Source organism: Melopsittacus undulatus, chromosome 4 (assembly GCF_012275295.1).
Source record: "Melopsittacus undulatus isolate bMelUnd1 chromosome 4, bMelUnd1.mat.Z, whole genome shotgun sequence".
In the NCBI taxonomy this organism is placed as follows: domain Eukaryota; kingdom Metazoa; phylum Chordata; class Aves; order Psittaciformes; family Psittaculidae; genus Melopsittacus; species Melopsittacus undulatus.
Genome location: NC_047530.1, coordinates 11,822,576 through 11,844,764, shown reverse-complemented (window position 1 = coordinate 11,844,764; position 22,189 = coordinate 11,822,576). Strand labels below are relative to the sequence as shown.

Below are 22,189 nucleotides of genomic sequence, written 5' to 3'. Positions count from 1 at the left end.
ACCAGTGACATTCCTGGAGGATATATTTTAAGAGAGTATCTAGTTGACAGTATTTCTTTTATTCCTTAGGGACCTCTATATACACTACGAAATTAGTTAATTTGTTAACATTACTCCTCTTTCCTCTAAAACGTACATGCATATACATTTTGTTAAAGCTGAAATGTCTGCTTTTCTTGACAGCCAAACATAATCTTGTTAAAATTCATAATAATAAAGATAATACATCAGCATTAGGATGTAGTGGAGGGGGGATGTGTTTGCATTTATAAAAAAAGATAAAACTGACAGCATCTAAATGAACTTCGCTATATTTCTTGTGTAAGTTATGTAACATTGCCAGTTACATATATACTGATAATACTTATAATACATTATTGAAGAACATATAAATGTTCTTTTGACAGCACAGACTGTCTTTTCTGGGAAATGTTTTGTCAGAGAGGAATGGGAGGAAGAGAGAAGTCCTGCTTATAATCATTTTCCAATTCAAAATCAAACAACACTTTTTCTGCAATTCTAATTGCATAAAGGGAAATAAAACAGGCGAGAGATTCAGTGAACATCCTAAACACTTTTTTAAAATACTCAAGCATTTGAAATGTATATGATGAAATTGTATTCTGCAGCATGCAGAAGCTGAGCATGTGTTCCAAAATTATCCTGCAGCAAATTTATATGGATGATTTAAAAAGCCCTGGAGCCAAGGGTTTAGAATAGAAGTACCGACAGATTGAGACTGGTAAATATAGCAGTGCTAATAGCGTCTCTCTCACATGCAGACTGAATGTTGTAGATGTGGAGTTTGGCATATTTGCTTTATCCCAGAGCAGCAAAACCTGATGAGAGTTATGCAGGTCACCTGGCAAGAGGGCAAAGCCATTTAGGCTTCTGAATATAACAAGACAGAAAGATGAAAATGGTTTTGGAGTATTGTTTGCTGCAAATTCAGCCTCCAAAGCCTGTGACCGCGCTTCTTTCAAGGGGAGGAGAATTTATGTGGGCTATAGCTGGTCATGAATTTTTCACTTCAGAGACTTTTATGGAAGATCCTTCCTGCCCAGGAGAAGATCTCAATGAGAGGAAGGCTGAACCCTGCCCACGTTGTGCTTTTGTGCAGGTTACTGTTATCCAGACCCCAGTTCTGGGTGAGGACTGGCTATGGTGGAACTTGAGTATGCACCCTGGGGAAATGATCTTCCTCCAGCCAAGGCCACCTTGATACCCACCAAAGGCCTTCCAGCTCATCCTTGAGACTTTCCCTCACATGAGAGAGGGCTGGAAGCACAGCATGTCCAGCTCAGTCTTAATTGGTCATGGAGACAGGAACTTGCTAGTGATGGCAGGCTTGCGCTGCCTTGTCCAAACCAAGCCAATACTGGCTTAAGATTGCTTGTGACAGCCTGCCTAGCAGATCCCGATGGATCAGTGTCCAAATGCTTTTCTTTAAATCACAGCTGCACTACTTTTGGACAGTGTTTGGGGACTGTTGTCTGGGAACAAATAGACAAATATTTATTATTTTGTCTTACATCAATCTCATTTATATCAATGACTGCAGGTCTTTACCCTGGCATAGAATTAGTGCATGGGATTGAGAAGAGACAGCTTTGAGAAGGTCAGGAAGAGACAGAAACTCTTTTTAATGCAAGTGTCCCACTTACGGCCTCTGTAGGCACAAAAACCTTCTCGTATAAAAATCAGTTTTGGTGTTGTTTGTCCTGGTCACTGAACTAGTGTGAACTGAAAGAGAAGGAGGTATCTAGGGGTGTCTCTAGAGTACCAAATCATGCAGGCAAGGACTTGGCTCATCAAGCATGGGTATTAGCAGTATGCATATCCACCTCTTTGCAGCTGTTGGTTACACTGAACTGTTACTGGCATTTTTATGGTTCTGGAATTAAAATATTCCCTTTAAAAGCTCTTTGCTTTTGGAAAAAGAATTACCAGATAAAGCAATCTGTAATTGCTGTAAACGACATAAAAAAACCCAAAACAAACTACCTATTTAAAGAAATAGATGGTAGTAGTTGCAGTTTCAAGCAACTGATCATTTGACTCCTTAAAATTGGATTTTATTGTTGATAAAAGATAATCCATCATTTGTTTTGAAGGTGCTTTCTGATGTGCCCTCATCTTTCACAAATACTATTTCAGTGACAATTATAAGGAATTTCTCTGCAGCCATTCCTGCTGTGTATCACTGATGGTGGCTCGAGTTCTTCTCCATATCTCTGCTAGTGTCATTCATTTTTAATGGGATGTTTTCATCAAAAGCAATCAACTGTTTCTGAGAGAGTGATTAATGCAAGATTACCTTTCAGGTACACTTAGGTGGCGTTTTTCATTTTAAGCATGAGCTATGCAGTTTTCTGGAAGAGTTTGCAAAGTCCTTCAATAAAAACCTGCCTGCTGCATACAGGATTCTCAGTTTTGTGAAGAAAAATATGTTCTGCTCACTTTTACAGAGTTAAAGTAACAATATTTTTTGGTGCTTGCTCAGATCAGGTGGACCAAAACAGCAGGAAGTGCCTCTGACAGATTTCAAGATTCGAGCGTCTTCAATGAAACTCTGAGGATATCCAATATCCAGCGACACCAAGGAGGACGCTATTACTGCAAGGCTGAGAACGGCTTGGGTTCACCAGCCATAAAGTCCATAAGAGTGGACGTGTACTGTAAGTAAACTGCTTGGGAAGTTCTTACTGTGTTTTTTATTATTTTTTTATAATACCTGGCATTGCAAAGAAGCAACCAGATCTTTGAAATGCAGATTCTGCAGTTTTTGGAAGCACGGAAATATTATGGTTAGAAGACTTGTGGCTGTTGCTGATGAAGACAGGTGGGGCTGCTGGTGTATGGGAATACCTTTAAACAAAATTGCAGTACTTCAGTAAGAAAGATGAAGCTCAGGTACAGCTGAGCCTGCTTAGATATCAGAGGAAGATTTGTCTGCATCTTGCAAAGGGTGAAGATCTAATACGTGGCACAGCCCTTAATCTCTTTTACTTTTGGCTGAGTTTGCCCTTGAAACTGATATGGGAGCAGGTACAGATGTGTTTTGCTATTTTACTTTAATTGCTGCTGAAAGATGTTGCTTGCTTTTGTGGTACTTTTTGTTTTGTTTTTGTCATCTCTTTATGTTCCTATGATATGAAGTTTTAGAAGCTGCAGGTGAAATGTTGGGCAGTCAAAAATATGAAGTATTGGGATTGCAGTGTGGTTGGTCACCAGGGCCTGCAGAAAAAGAGGAAAGAATTGTAAATGCCACACTGCAATAAATGCACAAAATGGAATAAAAAAAAACAAACCCCACCAAACTCCAGTCTGACTTGTACAACTCCAGTGTCAATGAGTGGGCTAGTCAGATGCAGCACAGCTCCTGTTTGTGATCAGGTAGTTCATTGCTGTAGGTTTAAAGGTAAACTTTGCATCTGAGTGTAAATGATGTGACTAGACTCAGCTGTTGAAAGTGAGAAGACCCAAATGCCTCAAACAACTGTGGTTTTATGTACACTTCAGATGGAGGAAAACTGTTCAAAATCTGTTTTAAGTGCTCCAAAGATAGAAAGTCTTTGCAATATACATTTAGAAACTTTCCTAATGCAAGTGTAGTGTCATGTAAACAAATATGTTTACATGTCACATATGTAATTAAATAAATAGCTAGAGCATGAAGTTAGCCATTTAGTCTCCTGTGTCCTTCAAAGAGAAACCTGACTGTCCTGTGACTATACAAGTGGTCGTCTTTTCTTCCCAAAAGGAACCCCCTCTCTGTCAGATAAATATCAGGATGTATGTTAATCTAGAGACCCAAGTGGTGACAATTTCTGTTTATTAGCTATGGGATTGGTGGAGGGGGTAACTGCCTTTAAGGGGATTTCCTTGCCTGGTGTGTGTGCACTTAGCTTTGTGATGTGCTTAATGAGCTGTAACATACCAATGCCAAATTTGTAAATCCTTATGAACAGTGACTGAATTAGGAAGTAATTTTGTAGGTCAGCCCTGTGTCACTGTTCAATAAAAACCCCAAGAGCAAACATTTGGGTCTCTTCTTTTGGATGCATTAAAGCATTTCTCTGTTACCCAGCATCCATGTATTAGATTCTTGTTAATTCTTAATCTTAGGCATGGCACTGAAACTGATGTTTGCAGAAAGGCAGGAAAAAGAGCCTCAAGACTAAGATGCTATATGGTCTGAAGAGGAAGGTTTGGGAAAGATTGTTTCGAAATTTTGATATTTTTCTGGAATTTCATTGAGTCTTCCTTCTGGAATAGGTCTTTTTCCTTGTATCATATTTTGTTTAGCTATTAATGTGTTCTCAGATTTTCTGTCTAGGACTTATTATGGATTGAAGTTTGTTTTTTACATCATGCACTGATTCTTAATATACTTCAAATAATGTCTTTCTGGAACATGACAGTCTTCAGGTTTCAGATGTGATTAAATCCTAGGTGGGTTCCCCTTCATATGCAGGCTGATATTTCACTGGGTATTTTCATCTGCTGATGATCAAATATTTACAGGCAGACAGTGCTACTGCAGTAAGCTTAATGTGCCAGTGAAGATTGGATCTAGCTGTGAAAAAGATAGGAGAAAAAACCCTGTACCCCACAGAAAAGCTCATAAGAAATCAAAGTTTTGGAAATTGGAATGCTACAAGTAGTTTAAGATAATTTTGTCCTTTTTTAAATTGATTTTTAAAAATTTATTTATTGCTTCTTGAAAATTGACTTAATTGATCATGTGTTTGCTGATTCAAAAACTGAGTCGTACTGAGCAGGAATATTTGGGATTGGTGTGTTTTCTGACTCAGAGACCACAAAATGAACCATAAGGATCACAAGTACTTAGCCAACATTTTCTATCAACATAGATTTTGTTTTGTTTTTATTGCAATAATAAACACGTATTTATAAAAGTTATATGGAGAAAGACAGTTTTCTGACACTTTTAGATAACTGTCAAATACAAACATGTGGAAACCAGATAATATTCCCTTTTGAAAGTAAAAATATTATTAGAGCAAAGAAGAATGCTTTTAATATTTTGATGAAACCTTCAAATATATTTTTAAGCAAACAAAATGTTTATATTTCTTAAAAACTGTATGGGTAAAAATCACTTTGGAAGCATGTTGGCTTGTAAATATAAAGAGAGAAAACAATATTAAAGTAATATTCCATATTAGTTTTGGATAAAAAGCAGTCCCTAATGGCTAATTTAGGTCTTCAGCCTCTAATTTAAAATTTGAAAAGGAACTATATCTGTGTAGCTTGAAAATTAACTGTTGAAAAAAAATCCACAGAAAGTCTTTGTTTCCTCATTCATTTCCATTATTGACTTGTTGGCTGGTTGGGAAATTTTAATATCAGCATTTGGATGGGAAATCTCACACTCCAGCAATTTCTTGGGTTTCATTTTCCAGTTAGCTTTGGCATTCAACAGTACTTGGAGCCCCATTTGCTGCTACTGCAATAATTATACAGAAAGAAGTGGTGAATGAGTCATTTTGAAGATAGACAGGGGTATAAATCCTCTGCTGGGCAGAAGGGTAAGAGCAGCTTTAGGAAGAATAAGTAGCATCCCAGTGGGCTGGTTTTACCTGTTGGACATAGACATGCCTGCTAGATGGCTGAATCTCTGAGAGCTCAAGGAAAGCCCTTTAGCTGCATTCCCATAAAGCTGTATTTAGCCGTATATGTGTATAGTGATGCAACAAGGAGAGGGAATTTTGCACTTCACAGGTGATAGCACTGGTCATAAGCCGTCACAGCTTATGCTAAACCAGGCCACAGTGTCTTCTGTTCCTTTTACACACACAGGTCTAAGTCAAACCTTCGAAAGCTAGCAGTGCCTTTTGGTCTGGTGTCAAAACACTTAAATGTAAAAAAGGTGAAGGGAAAGAAAAAAAAAAGCAATTCAGTGTTGCCAAAGTTCTCATTCCACCTACAGCTACTCATCAAAAGAGAGAGGAGAACATGCCTGTAACTCAGTTTTCTTTGCTAGTTTCTATTAGAAAGGTTTTTCATTTGTGGAGGGATAAGACTGTGGTAAATAGAATAGTAACAATCTCTTCTTCAGGAGACAACTTCCTCTCCTTACTTTATGTGTCTTAAAAAATAGTTTTTTGCTCTCCCAGCTGAGGCTGAAGATCCTTGTTTCTCACATCAGGTGAAATCAAGTGCACTCATTTCCCTTGGCAGTGAATTCTCAGGAGGAAGGTTTCCATTCTTCTTGAGCCACCAGGAGAAGAAACTGCCTCATATATCCAAACTGTATTCACCCTAGACTTGAACTCTTTTTCTTCCTTCTCTGGAATTATCTCTTTAAAGTACATCTCATCTTTTCTCTTTGAAGAAAAAGCTTTTGTACTTGACTCCTAGGAAGATTTTTGCTTGACTTATGGAGGACACTTTCTCCTTTTTTAAGGAAGGAAACTTACAGTATAAATTAAGCTTTTTGGAGTTTGGTCTTTTTTTTTTTATTTAAAGAAGCAGAACTCCTACAAGACAGCTTTTCTTCTTATCCCTAATTTTTAACAAAAAAAAACCAACTAATTGCTTCATTGAAAATGTATTTTTGTGTTCTTCATGCATACTTATGGACTATAAAAGAAGATTGAGTAAACAGTCAGGTTTATGTTAAAAGATTTCTGTAATTAATTTGGAAGTCAGAATGAAAAATTTTTATCAAAACAGATATGATTTTGTTACATAGTAGGAGACATACATTATGCAGAAAATACTGCTTGTATCATGAGAAAATCTGTAATTCCAGGATTAAGAGGTTAATCTGGGGGTTTAGGGGAAACAACCATTTCTTTTGCTCAGAGATCCACTTAAATCTTTGACTGAAGCTGTATTTCCAGAAACTGTCCATTTATACAAGATGAATTAGATCCACCATAAGTTATTTTCTTCACATGAAACAAGTCTGTCAACCATCAGCTGCTTCTGTGTGTGTGCTGGATTTTGGCTGCTTTTCTATTGCAATGGAGTTACGGCAGGGGGGAGGTCAGGGAAACCTGATGCAGTTTATTCGCAGCACTCAGGTTATCCTATGGTTGGAATATGCCCTGCACCAATTCCAGTCCTCTGAAAGATACAGTTATAGGAGGGGGAAGGCTTCTGATGGTCCCTAGCTATTCTTCCCAAATACCTGTTGATGTGCATGAATATTATCATGGAATGGCTTGGGTTGGAAGGACCCTTTAAAGACCATCTCATTCTAACACCTTGCCATGAGGAGGGACACTGTCCACTAGACGAGGTTGCTCAAAATATTACACATTAATATGTGTAATATTTGTCGAGGTCATAGTTGTCTAGGGTCTCTGCTTACCACGTGTGGGGTTTCCCCAGCACTTTCACTTCTAGGTTCAAATCTCTCATTTCAATTTATCTTTTTTTTTTTTTAGTGTTACTTGTAGGGTTTCTGATTCTCTGATGGGTTGTGTCACCGAGAGATCAAAGTAAGAGCTAGCTTTGGTCTCACTTCCACGCCCAGTCTTGATGCCCTTAATAATAGGGATCATAGAATCACAGAATGGTTGGGGTTGGACAGCACCTTAAAGATCATCTTGTTCCAATCCACTGCCATGGGCAGGGACACCTTCCACTAGAGCAGGTTGCTCCAGGCCCTGTCCAACCTGGCCTTGAACACTGCCAGGGATGGGGTAGCCGCAGCTTCTGTAAGCGACCTGTGCTAGCACGTCACCACCCTCACAAGAAAGAACTTCTTCCTAATATCTAATCTAAATCTGCCCTCTGTTAAGTTAAAGCCATTCCCCCGAAGAAGATTACCCTTTTTATAGGTATGTATAGGTATGTGTCATGCATTAAAGACCTCATCAGATCCTGCCTCAGAGTAGAGACTTGGTTAGGCAAAACACCTCATATGGCTGTACCTGTCTCCTATGCTCTTTGATGCAACTCAGCCTTAGAGTCAGGAAGAATGGGACTTTCACTATTTGTGGTATGGGACTGACTAAAACATGTTTGGTGTTGACAGATTACTTTAGCAAACAAGGAGCATCACAGCTTTGCTGGCTTGCAATGACACAGAATGCTGCTGATAATACGTGTCAAATGACAAAAATAGCAAACTGCTAATCTTCAGTATTTGAGCGTGTCTCCTAGTAGTGTGTGCAATCACGAGTTTGCAAGAGAAGTGTTATTCAGAAGGAGCATAGGGTCGGTAATTTGGAGGTCGTGATGCTAATTTCCTTTATCAGTCTGGTAAAGGATAGTGCAGGGAAATGCTGAGTGTTGTGCAGAGGGGTTTAGTTGCACTGCTTCCATCTCTGTCTTTTGTGTTAGCAGCAGACATACTGCTTTTTCCTCACATTCAGGAGTCCAGATTCACCCCAAATTTTCTGTCCACTGCTAAATCCTATTGTTAGGATGCAGAATCAAATGCAATGTCAAGAATTATTTAAGTCCCAATAATTGCTCTGATAGGCCACTGCAGATGTACCATCATGTGCCAACCTCTGCTGTGATGCTATTCTATAGGGCTTGAACGTGCTTGTTGGGAAGCCACAGCTTTGCTTTATCTCTTAATAAAAGACATGTACAGATGTGTGCACACAATCAGTATGATACTTATGTAGGGCAAAATAGATGTGCTATTGAAGATACAATACTGGGAATGGGGAGAGGAATTAGCTGAAACTGCTGGCTGCTCGTCATATTCCTTCTCTGGAGAACAGTAGGCTCGGGGGGGACCTCATCACTCTTTACAGCTACCTGAAAGGAGGATGGAATGGAGTGAGGTGGGGCTTGGTCTCTTCTCCCAAGTAACAAGTGATAGGACAAGAGGTAATGGCCTCAAGCTGCGCCAAGGGAGGCTTAGATTGGATATTAGGAAACATTTCTTCACAGAGGGTGTAATCAGGCATTGGAATAGGCTGCCCAGGGCAGTCGTGGAATCACCGTCCCTGGAAGCATTCACAAAACATGTAGATGAGGTTCTCAGTAACATGTTTCAGTGGTGGTCTTGGCAGTGCTGGGGTAAATGTAGGACTTGAATCTTAAAGGTCTTTTCCAACCTACTTGGTTCTATGATACTATGATTCTCAGCCTTCCCCAGTTCATCGCAGTCCTAAGAAGCCAGGGAAGCTGGATTTAAACTTGCTGGGATGAGGAGGAGGTGATGCTTTCTCCCAGAGTGCTATTTTTGTCCGAATGAGATAATTGTGTGCTCTTCATGAATGATAAAAAACCTGCCCTCTGATTCCCTCTTGCTACATCCTAGTCTGATACTAGGAAGGAATGAGTATGGGGAATTTCATATGGAAAAATATTTAAAAATGAGCTCTTAAATTCTACTGAAGCAATGTATAAGTTTACAGGGAGGATTTATAGCAATGGACTATTTGTTTTATGCATACACTGGTGGTAAAAATGACTACTGAAGATAGTGCTTTATGGTGAGTCTTGAAGTACCTCCTTAGATAATTACAGTGTTTCAGTCTTTCAGCATGCCACGTTTTTCAGTTTCCATTGCACAAAGGGTATTAAAGAAATCTTTTTCATTCACTCAGCTTTCCCCATCCTGAATAACCTTTGGATTTTAAAATCTAGGCACTGGCAGCATGCACTTCTGTAGATTCAGATGGTATTATTGCTGCTAGAATGGTTTTGAAGAGGGTAAGTGATGCATGTGCTTGGGCTGAACCTCAGACCTGACCACTGTAATGTTTCTTCTTTTTTTTTTTCTCAGTAGCACAAATGTAGATGTTGGACTATCAGTGTTAGTATGACTGTAACACCCAAGCAGCAGCTTAATCCTTTTTTGCTCTGGGGTTCACACGGGGAGGATCTGATGTGATGCTGATGCTTTGGCCCCTGCACATGCTCAGAATGCTGCTTTGGTGCTGAACTACAGGGAACTTCGCTTTCTGTGGTGGGAACAGGGTTCGTGCAAGGGGCTGGTTCGAGATGTGTGTACCACATTTTCAGGACCTGTTGGGCTTTGACTTGGGGATATTTCCTCCTTGGGCTTGTGTGGAATCTTAATCCTACATGTTTGAGGTGCATCTTTTCTGCACACTTCTCTGGAGATGTTTGTGTCAGTCTCCAGGCTACAGCAATTATCACATAATTCAGGGATTTGAAAATATAGTTCAGCTGCTTCATTATTTTCTGTGCTGCCTCTTTGACTTGTGTTTGCCTGGTACTGGCCACAGTGAACCATAGTTCTTACTGCAATGACATTTTTAATTTCCATCTCTGGTGTCTACCAGTATTCAATGATATGTTATTTGTTCTTTATTGGCCTTTAATTCATTAAAAGCCCAATGACATGCTTAAATCCTCATTCACATGGTTGGATGAAAAACCAGAAATAATGAATGCAAGTTTATTTTTTTAAAAGGAAAATTAATATGCAGCAGTAGCATAAGCATTGGCACATAAGGAAAATAAATATATTCATCTTTTCTCACTATTTTTGCATGATACAATAAAAGAAGACACTTTGAAATGAGGTGTTATGCAGATGGAAAACACTTAGAAGCTTTCCAATATTGATAATTGTAATCTTTTAACATGAGGGAAACACAAACTTAATTTGTGGATTTCTGATTATTCCCTCTCTGAGGTCAGATTTGTTCATTACAACATTAAAGCCTTTGAAAATGACTATGCTTGGAATTGGTGTTTATGGAATAGAAGAAGTGGAAGAGGTTAGGTTGGTTGAGGTGGCCAGCTCTGCGAAGTGCTATGGCCTGGGTCTACACAGGGTCATCACAGCTGGGGTGTCTGATGATGTGTCTTCATCAGGCCCCAGTTCATTTCCTAACTTGTAAAACCACAAAGACTTGCGTTCAGTCCAGACTAAGCTGCAAATGTGCATGGAAAGTGAGAGCGACTTTTCCCATGGGAAGAGGAAAGTAACCCAGGCAGCTGCTTTAGAGATACCACAGTTGTATACACAAAGTATTTCCGTGGAAACGTAAGAGACCCTAGAGAAAGGAGAAACCTGGATATTAGTGTGGACCAGTTGGTACTAAGCCATGGTATTGTGGCTACTTGAGCTGCTGGACATCGGTACATCTGATGTGATTATGTCCCTATGACTCACCTGGAGTAGCATCACTTCTGCCCTTCATCAGTGAGCAGATAGCCTCACTGTCTTTTTTAGTGTTACTTGTAGGGTTTCTGGCTCTCTGATGGGTCGTATCATTGAGAGATCCCAGTAAGAACTAGCTTTGGTCTCAGTTCCAAGCCCAGTCTTGATGCCCTTAATAATAGGGATCATAGAATCACAGAATGGTTTGGGTTGGAAGGGACCCTAAAAGATCATCTTGTTCCAACCCTCTGCTGTGGGTACGGATACCCTCCTCTAGACCAGGTTGCGCCAAGCCCCATTCAGCCTGGCCTTGAACACTGCCAGGGATGAGGCAGCCACAGCTTCTCTGAGCAACCTGTGCCAGTGCCTCACCACCCTCATAAGAAAGAACTTGTTCCTAATATCTAATTGAAATCTATTCTCCATCACTTCCACCTGTTTCTGTTTCCCAGCACCACTTTGAAACTCTCTTCTGCTCAGAGGCATAATTGCACATAGTGTCTGAGGTCACTGAAAAAACAGCAGCCAGAGATGCTCTCCTGTACTATAGATATCCTGTGCAGGTTGGCCACCATGCAAGCACAGCTTTACTGTCAGCATAGTGATAATGTGATGGAGTAGGAGAAAAACTGACCTCAGTGCTGGTGAGGGAGGTTTAAAAACCATCCTGTTGGTGCAGTGCCATGTGGTGGCTGGGGACTCCACCTGTCTAAGAATTTTTGCAATAGCTGAAGCAACAGAGCAGTAAAACATGTAAACATCTCAAGGAAGTTGTCTTTCCTTAAAAGAAATGTAAGTGGGTAGATTTCCACACCCTGTCTGGGAACTTTGGCCATTACTTGTGCCTGTGTTTTTCATTACCTTGGGAGAATCTGCTCATCCTGTTCTATCTTTCTGATGAATCCTTTGGCTGGACAGTTGGATCATGGAGGCAATTATTGCCTGAGGAGGTATAAGATTGCAGTGGAGGATGTATTTGGGAAGCTGAAGGGCAGATGATGGTATCTCATAAATAGATCAGCTATTATGCAGCTAAGCAGTATTTGGCTGGAATTAGTTTCCTGTTACACATGTGCACATCACCCAAGAAAGTGGGGAAAGATGCCCAGACAAGGGTGGAAGTGTTGCAGAATTTCAGAGGGAAGGGCAACGAAATATCAGTGAGCTACCCTTTATTATCCAAAATGAGGTTTTCCTCAGTTGAGAAGTGAAAGAGCAGAAATGCCTCTTGTAAAAATTTGTCTTTGGGTTTTTGTTTGATTTTGGGCTGGTTTTGTTTTGTTTTTTATTGGCTGTATTTTGTTGTTTTTTTTTTCTGGTGGTGTGGGGTTTTTTTTGTGCCTGTGTTTGTTTTGTTTCGGTTTTGTTGTTTTAGTTTTGTTTGGTTTTGGTTTTAATTTCAGTGTGTGTTTACATTTTTTCTTTGATGGAGAGTTTGTCTGAAGATTGAAGACTGCTTTTCACTGAACAAGACTGTTGCATGTTGAAGTTTAGAAGTGTTTGCTTCCCCTGGACAGGGAGGTGTCATGTTTTTGGTAGTGTTGGTGTTGGCTTCTGTTAAAGTCTTGATTGATGATGTGGGAGAACAGAGTGGGCTTCTGTGTTTGAGGCCAGGTTAGACAAGCCTTCGAGCAATCTGGTATAGCGGAAGGTGTCGCTGCCTATGGCGAGCAGGGTTGGAACTATGGTCCCTTCCAACCCAAGTCTGTAATTCTATGAAAGCTGCCAGAGTAGTACCAAATCATCCTCCTTAACAGAAGGAGAAATATAAATGGTGTAAATGTGTTTTATGAGAGCCTCTGACATCTGAGCTATACTGTTTAGATCTAGATTTGGGTTTTTATTTGCATTCTTATTACCTTATATGTCTAATTTGGAAAATAGAATGTCACATGCCTGGGAGTCTTGATCTAATGATTTGACTGATTACATGAGAAAGTTTATAGTATGTGGCTGATAGTGGATTTTGTATTGGGACAATTTTGTACAATGTCTTTGTCTTGCAGGCAACAGCAGAGCTGCTAAGACAGGGTTTGCAGAGGCATTAATGACTGCATTTGTACCTTCCCTGAAGGTCTTATGCTTGAGTGCTAGTGGCATCTCTGAGGCTGTCCTTAGTGGTGGTACTTGTCTTCATGGCTCAAGGGCTGGGTTAAGTAGCATTGGTAGAAATCACGCTTGCACTTCTCCTGCTTGTCCTAGCAGTGGAAGATGTTTTCCTGACACAAGTGATGAGAAGCTGAGAGTGAGCATGTTTACGAGGGTTAAGCAAAGCCTAGCACAGTCCTCATGGACATTATTTACCACAGTGGCCTATGGCAACAGTATGAAAATAAGCAAGGAAGTATGTAGCTGCATACTGTGGGACAGTTGAGGTAGTTCTAGCAGAAAGTATTAATGCGAATGTGGAGTGCTTACAGTAATTTCAATGCCTTTTTACACCCCCAGCAGACACACGATTCAGACTGAATTAAATAGCTTTGCAGTGACTGTTAAATGTTACCAGTTCCTTACTAGCTTATCTGCTTTTTAGTTTTCTACAATGAAAACCTTTTTACAATGAAGAGAAAAAAAAAAAAAGCCTGACGTTGTTCACGACGACTAAAGGTTGTATTTAATGCCTGTAAAATGCTAACAAAATACTTGTGTGTTCAGAACTGAGCCAGAATGATAAAAATGTCTGTGGGCTTCATGAGCTGCAGAATTCCTCATTTGTGGTACACTTTCAAATTGTTCATAGAAAAGATTCTTTTTTTAATTACCTGTGGGAGACAAGGTCATTCCAGTCTGAACCCTGGGTGCCTCCTTGGCATAGCACAGAACATCTGTGGTAGGCTGCAAGGAAGGGGAACTGGGGAGTAGATTCAGTTTTTTATCTTTACGACCTCTTCCCCCCCTTTTTTAACTTCCATAACTGCACATCTGATTTTCAGCTCTGTGTGGAAACCCCTGAACTGACCAGCATACAGAAGAGTCTGAAAATCTGTGTGTTCTTCTCCTAAACCACATTTTAGCCTCTTGTTTCTACTTTTATGCTTTAACAGGTAGTTCAGTGCAACGGTCTGTTGTAACTTACATTATCTTTAAAAGCCGTTGGATCTCAAACTGGAAATGCTGGGAAGCATCCCTGAGCTGTGGCTGCAGAGCTTTCTGCTCCCGGGCACTGCACTCTCTGCCTTTAGGGTGGGTTAGAGTTCAATCCCAGAGGCAAGAAGATGAAGATACTCTTTTGGCCCATGTGGCTGCCCTCACCTTCACCTGGGTTTGTGCCAGATTGTGCTTGCTGTCTAGAAGTGTTTCACTCTAGGGTACTTGATGGAAAGCTTTGTTAAGTGTACTGATGTAGGATGTTGTCCAAAATGAGGGCATCATTTAGAGGGTGCACCAGGTCATTTTTATAGCATAAATCATTTGCATACCTTCTGCTTCCTGGTAGAAACACGCTGTTTAAAATACCAACTTCAAATGATGTAAGCTGGTGTAGAGATTTCCAGGAGGGTGCTAATCTGAATCCTGGATTGAAATTTATTATGAACACCTAATGCCATCTCTGGGGAGATGGCACAGTGAGGTTGCATAAATGCCTGTGCATTTTGTGCAGGGCTGTTTGCATTTGATGTCTCATTGCCCTGTTGAGCTATTTCTGATCCCATCGGGAGCAGAGTACAGTGTATGTGCACTGCTCTGCAGGGAAGACAGAGCTTGTTAGCAGGGATAGAGAGAAAATGGTTATGAAGAGAAGCATCCTCCTTAAAATTGCTGTGATGGAAGAAAGGATGAGTAATATAGCCCAGGAATAGAGGTGGTACAATCCCTGCTTAACTTAAGCCACTGAGTCTGCATATGTGATTTGCTGGACTCATAAAATTTCTAGGATGATTCTGTTTGCAGCAGTTTATCATTGGTCTCATGCCGTATGTCTTTGCTAATTTTATACATGGTGGGGAGTTGATTTAAGGAGCAAGAGCTGAAAGTCAGAAGCACCAGTAATGTGGTAATAGGGACCTGTATGCCATTTTAATCATGAAAAACAGAATTTCCTGGTTGTTGCTAACATAGAGCAAGGAAGAACAATTCTCACGTCTGCTGCATTTGACTTCAGCTGTGTGATGAAGCTTCTTCACCCCCCTGAAAGACTGCTCTTCCAGACATGATTGGAAGACAGTGGGATTACTGTGGATTTAGCTTACTACTGTGGGTTTATTTTATGTTTCCAGTACTTCTATTGCTAGCCATGCTTGGGGTGAGGTTTCCATTTACCATCACCTGCTTGCTTACCAAATACAGGAGCCAGAAGAATGTGGAACCCCAGCAGATGCTGCGAGCAATCCAGTAGAAGGCAAGGTGAGTGGCTAGGATTTGGCAGACAAGTGAGACTTCAGGAAGGAAATCTGTAGAGCACTGTTTCCGGAGGCTCTTAGAGCATAGCCTCATGATTTCCTTGTGTCATTACAACCAGTTGTACTTCAGTGCCAAATGCAACCCAATCAGTCAGGGACTACTGCGAGGTTTTTAGACATCTCTCCAGTGCCAACATGCCTGGCAGCTTTGTCCCAGCTCACCTTGCACAGACCAAGTTCTGGGTTTCATCAGAGCTGAATTGCCCACTTCTCTTGTTTAAATATACTTTTAAATGCAGCTGCTATTTTAAGACTTGGCAACCTGCTGATGGCCTGATCTGAAATGATGTTGGTTTGCCTAATAGCTTGGGAGTTTTATGCAGTAGGTATTGGGACTGCAGAGTCCCTAATAGCATATTTTAGAGTTCTGATGGATTTTTAAATAGCCTTCCAGCATTAAAGCAGGCTTTCCTGTAATCTGCATTTGCCAGTAAAATAGGACCCTGGTTACCTACTGATCTGCAGTTTTCAGGAAATCTATTCATGCTCCTTCCCTTCTTTTCACTCTCCGTTGTTTTTTGCCTTCATCACACCATCAAGCTCCACGCACAAGGGAGGTAGCATGACCTGCGGTGCTTAATTGATGCATCACAGGCAGCATCCCTGTGTCAAGGCGAGGTAGGAGGAGGAGGGATGATGGGGCATGACATCTGAAAACCTCAGACCATGCAGTTCCTTACAGAAAGCTGAAACTGCAAGTTGATGCATACCCTCTTTCCCTGTGGAGAGCCTGCACTGACACTGACCCCTTTCAAAGTACACTTTAAAAAAAAATCTAAATATATATAATCCTGTCCTTGAAATAAAGGAGAATTAGACCAGAGAGTAGCTGTGGGTATGCAAATACCCCCATGTATTACCTACTTTGCTACTTGCTGACAGGATTTTGGGAAGATTTTTTCTCTCCCCAGATATTTTTCAGTTTACACAAATATCTAGTAGGTCAGGAAGGGATAGAACTTACAGAACTTCTAATGCATGCATATTTTCAGGAAAAGAAATCCTACTGTGTTTTACATTTCCTTCCAATGCAGAAGTATCTGCATTGCCTACACTAAGTAAAACTACAGTTAAAGTAAGTTGTAGCGTACCTTCCTGTGACTTCCTAATGCTGTGAGCTCGGAATTTGGAGCAGACCATAACTTCTAATGGGATATAAGGGCACTTGTAGTGTCAGAATTTAATGTTTCCTGTTTTATCTTGCTCCCGTGTGCCAGAGGCACACTGCTCATAAATTAAACAGCCAGCGAGTAGGGAGAAACTAAAACATTGTGTAACCAGGAATTGAAAAAGCTGATGTCTCAAATGGCTTTTTGCAGCTTGTTAATGGGCTCCAGGTGATAGCAAACTGATGAGGACTGCAAGGAGGCAGATTCGACCTTGAAAACAGGTTGGACTGATTCAGAAAGTGATCTGTACAGTATGTTTTGGTAAGAAGGCAGCTGGATTTATGTCCTTCACTTTTGCAAAGGGAAATAGCCGTCAGGGAGCACCTGTGGGTGTCAGTGGGTTTGGATGTGCCAAAACCATGCCGTGCAGTTCTGGAAAGCAGAAATACTGCATTTGGTAGGAGGTGAGGGGATATCTCTATAAGGAATTGAAATAACCCTTCTGCTATAGCACTTCCTGGTATGGGCAGTGCTGCATCATAAGATGTGAATTGATGGAAAAGGTCAGAAGAGTGACCGATGAGCAGGAAAGGTTTCTGTTGCAGGAGTAAAATGATTCATGAGGATTATTCATGGTGAAGAGGAGAAAGCCAAGGAAGGGTGCTGTTAATAGGAGCCTTCAGATGTGCAAAAGAAAAGAAAGAATTTTTTTTCTGAAGATCACAAAGGATGAGACAAGCAGTAATTGGCTTAAATTGCAGTGAGAGATCTAGGTTAGACAGTGTGAGAAGCTATTTGATGGTAGAGGTGAGCAGATACTGAAGCAGGAGCTCCAGAGGACAGGGAACATCTATTGCAGAGAGCTGTCTGGGGACAGGCTGGAGGAGCATCCCAGTGCTGGCAGCAGCAGAGCTGGTCATGCCTCTGGGCACAGGAGAGGATGAGCCAGAGCTCACAGTGGCTTTTCTGGACCTTTTTCCATGATTCTGTTCCCGGCTCAGTCCTGACCAGGGTTGTGATGTGGTTTCCTCCCAAGACTGTCACAGGCATCGGCTGAGTTGGCATTTCTGCAAGAAGTTAAAAATGCAGAAGATCCATTGGGACATACAGAGAACAGGTAATTGAATAACTGAACTGGGGAAAAATACGAACTCATATCCCACCCCAAACGTAAGCATATATAATATTTTATTAAGTATTATGCTTTCTAAAAATACAGCTCAAGAGAGTTGCAGGTAGACTGCTGGCTTTATTTTTTCAGTGTGTGTGTGAAATAATAGTCTCTTTTGAAAGCAGAAAATGCAAACTGGCTCAGAGGCCATTATTTACTTTGCATAAATTCATCAATACTGGGAGGAATCTGTACATGTTGTTTAGGCTTTGGACTTGAATTCCCATGTACTTACATTGCTTATTTGCTGATTACATTCCTTCTGGATCGAGGAGATCTACTGAAATGAAATGAAACAAAGTTGGGCCCACTGTGTTTATGCAGTGGCACAGCCCAACACCAGTACGGTCTGCAAGACTGTGAATGGTGTGGGCTCATTTTAAATTAAACAGATGAACATGGAATGTGTTAAAATATCCCAACAAAGAGCTTATTTGCCAGCTGTTTGATTGTTTTCCTCTGGCATTATCTGCAATGCAATTACATATGAATAGCATCTTCTGGAGATGCTTTCAAGGAAATATTGACCGCTAACATTTTAATTAAGGCACATTGAAGTAGAAACCTTTGAATCAACAATAATGACAGTAGCAAAGCAGGTTGGGTTTCAAAAAAGGAGGCTTGTTTACCATCCTTCTATTAACACGTTCGGTCTGTACCCTTGACTGAAGTGTCAGTTTAAACTAGCCATATGCATTCATTCTCCCCCACTTAATCTTAAAAATAATTATAAAAAATTGAAGGACAGGCAATTTTAAAGTAAGCTTAGCCCATCATTTACATCCATGAACAAAACATACTTGTGCATTGAACAGTAGTGCTTTTGGAGTGGTATGGGATGCTCCTCCTGAGTGCACCCGTCTCTTGATGTAGACAAAATAGTTCTGCAGGGCTGGAGGATCACTGGCAGTGCTTTACACCACAGCGTTTCTCCATCACTGCTGCTGTGCTTTTCAGGCTGCTGTGAGAAGAAAGAGTAGACTGAGCAGTTGTGTTAGGAGCTCGTACTGGGTGTTACCTTTTTCAGGTTTGTGCCCTTGCTTTCTTTTAGCCACAACCCAGTAAGACTGAGAAAGGTGGGTTGGGGTCTGGTAACTGTGCTGAAGTGTTAACGGGAAATGTAGTCCTTTCCTGTGCAAGGAGGAGGGTGGTTTGACTGATCAGGAGTAGTCCAATATCCACCATCCCCCTGAAAACCGAATGCTGGCAGCACTGGCCTTATACCTGGAGAAGGTCATTGATGCTGAATTTTGTATAGGTTCCCTGAACAATAGTTTACCCACAAAAAAATAGAAATACAATTTCCAGGAAGTCTTCAGGAAATTTTCTGTCGTACCCTCCACCCCACTTTTTTTTTTCTTTTTTTTCCCTAAGGTATATTCAGATGCTGTGATGAGGGGAAAAATAAATAACTTGCAAACCTTCAGTCCTCTGAACTGAGCTGAGCCTTGTGCTGTTCATGTTGGTACCCCTTATCTGCAGGTTCATGTCTACCGCAGTCAGTCGTGTCTGGGGGGGGACCCAGTTTCTAGCTCATCCTTGCCCTTCCCTCCTGTAGGCATCTTCTCCCTTACAGAATGGAGACTCCCTCATTTCAGCATTTTATCCAGCAATTTGTTAATGTAAATGGTGTGAGGTGTCCCTGCCCATGGCAGGGGGGTTGGAACTAGATGATCTTGAGGTCCTTTCCAATCCTAACTATTCTATGATTCTATGATCTCCCCTTTCTAAAAGGGTTCGCTAGAATCACACTCTTACCTAAGGTCTCCCTGTGGCATCTCTTTCTATTGGTATTGTTTTATTTTCCAGAAGATTAAATAATTTTTGGAGAGTGCTGCTTTGCAGGCTAGGTAGGGCAGGCTTCTGGGAATGGAAGGTAGAAGTGGGAGAGTCATGGGTCACTATCCCACTTTTTGAGTAATTATTTTAAACAATTGGTGTTAGATAACAGATTTATTGCTTTTGTTATTGTCTCCTATAGGAGTTTCCAGAAATGGGCACTGATATTAAGAGATGCAGCCTGGAAGGGCTTCCCAAGCCATTACTGCTCCTGCTGAGCCCTCTGTTAAGTTGCCCTCTGTTGAATTGTTGACTAAATGTCTAGATGTGTGCTTTGGACATTCAGTACAGAGTGTTTGAGTCTGGGTTTGATCAGATATTTAGGCTTTCTTAGTTAAATGAAGTAAGATGCTCTTTGAAGGCACAGTAGCATTTGACTTCTCAGGTCACAGAAGAACTTTTGGAATTTACCCACAATAAATGTGGGTATTTGTAAAAGAAATCTTAAAGAGAGTTTGGGGAATGCTGGTCATTGCCGCTGTGTTTCTCTTATATCAATAGGATCATGATGATAAACATTTTTTTTGGGAGTGCTGTCACATCTGATCCATTTGTGTGTGGTGGGATATATGTGCCCACATGTAAATGTCCTTGCCTGAACCAGCTATTTAAATTCCTTGGAGATTTTTAGCACTAGGTAGAAAGGGATGGGTATTTCAAGAATGTGACTAGTGAACCCTGAAGCAGGCAGGTATCATGTTTAGATGAGATTCTCTCAGTCATCTTTTCTTGCTGTTGTGCCCTAGCCTGTACTCTGCAAGCATTGCCTAGGAAAAACTCTTGCAGTGTCAGTTTAGCATATTGTGGGTGTCATCTTCCTGCTTTTTTAATAATTCTACAGTAACTCTTAAACTAAACAATTAGATACTTGAGTGTAAGAGGAGGAGTAATTCATGGTGCTTGTATTTTTCTGGAGTATTCAGATGCAAAACAACTGCTTACAAGCAGTCTGCACAACCTTTGCATACTCCTTTGCTACTTTGCATAGCTCACACACTCCAGAAGTTTGAGTCAAGCAATTATCGCGTCACTTTAACACTGCTGAGACACTGGAGAGATGATGGTGCAGGATTGTTCCTAGGGAGGTTACTGAGCATTAAGGAAAGGTGCAGTTTAATAACAGCACGTGAAGACCATCTCCATGCTTGTGTAACTTAGTCTGTTATGAAAATAGAGTTGCTCCTTCTCTGAGGGCATGGCACTGGCCCATGCCATTGTTCCTGGCCAGGATCTCTGCTGCATGAATAAAACATAGGGATGTATGCTTTGTTGAAGGGTTTGTATTCTAATTCTAGAAAATTGTGGTTAGCTTTTTGGCAAGCAGCTCACCAAAACATGACAAATTTAAATCAGAGAGGAGAATCTTACAGCCCTGGAGTCTTACTGAAATTTATGCCGGCAATGCAAATATGCTTTGGGAAACACTAAGTAGGACAAATGACCACCCAGAAAATCCCAAGGAAATCAATGACTACAAAAAGGATGGGGGGGGGAGGGGGTGTTTGTCTTTTTTTTTTTTTTCTTTTTTAAAGGAAAATCAAAACAAAACAACAAACCACTGCCTCTGGGCTTTTGCAAACAATGCCCCTTTAAATAACAAAATCACAAACTGCATTCTAAAGATGCTTTAGTGGGTACCGTTTGAAATTCAGCCTATGTTTTCCCTATCATTCTCCTGCAGTGTATGCAGTTATTCACAGCATCATCTAGAGGAAATGCTCCAGTATTTCAGTCATCGTGGGATGGCAAATGTTGAGCTTTAAGAACCCCCTTGAGTTTGTCCTCAGTGTGGAGATCAGGAGGGGGCTTGGAGTCCAATCAGAAGCATTCAGCCATACCTAATTATCATTGGTTTGTGATATAGGTGATTTGGTGATGGCCTAATTCTTACAAGTATGGTCATTATTTTCTGGACTAGACCAGCACTGGATTTATCTTTTTAAATGAGCTGTTACACGTTAGGTATGGGCAGTGTAGGTTGTAACAGAAGCTGAAAGTGATTAAGAGTTTAATCAGTTAACTAGGATCTTCTAGAACCAACCTGTGACCTTCTATTATTGCTTTTTTTATGTGTTTTAAGGATGAGGAATGCAGGAAAACACATATGCCATCTTAAAAAAAAACCAAACAAACCAAACAACAAAACAACATTTAGTTCTTTGGAAGACTGGGCTAAAATATTAAGGAAATTAGACTGAATATTTTAAAGGAAGTGTTGTCTTTGTATGACTATTTGAATTTGCTAAAACAAAAATCCAACAAAACCCCAAAATCCCCCCAAAAATCAAGCCAACAAAAAGAAACATAGTATTTTATCAACATTTCTAATTCTGTTAAATGTCATATATGGGAAATATTAGCCACATGCTTGGATTATGATTTTATTCATGTCATAACTTAATTATGTGAAACCCATAGAAAGTAAAGTCACATTGTATAAAGTCAATATTAAACAAAAACTCTGTTTTCACAGGGTTGCTTTTTTAATCCCTATAACTCAATGAATCAGTATCTTGAAAGGAAACATTGAAGCAATTCAGCTTTCTGTACATTAGAATTAATCTATTATTTATGCAGCAAGGGGGCATAGGGC

At 40.5% G+C, this 22,189-nt stretch overlaps 1 protein-coding gene across 1 annotated transcript in view; it reads left to right on the top strand.

The window, feature by feature from the left end:
- The window catches only part of MDGA2 (MAM domain containing glycosylphosphatidylinositol anchor 2), a 361,344-nt gene that overhangs the window by 153,838 nt on the left and 185,317 nt on the right, over positions 1-22,189 (top strand). Inside the window, exon 4 of the mRNA XM_034062525.1 lies at positions 2,504-2,678. Within this exon, the coding sequence (XP_033918416.1) occupies positions 2,504-2,678 (175 nt within the window). The remainder of the gene's footprint in view (positions 1-2,503; positions 2,679-22,189) is intronic.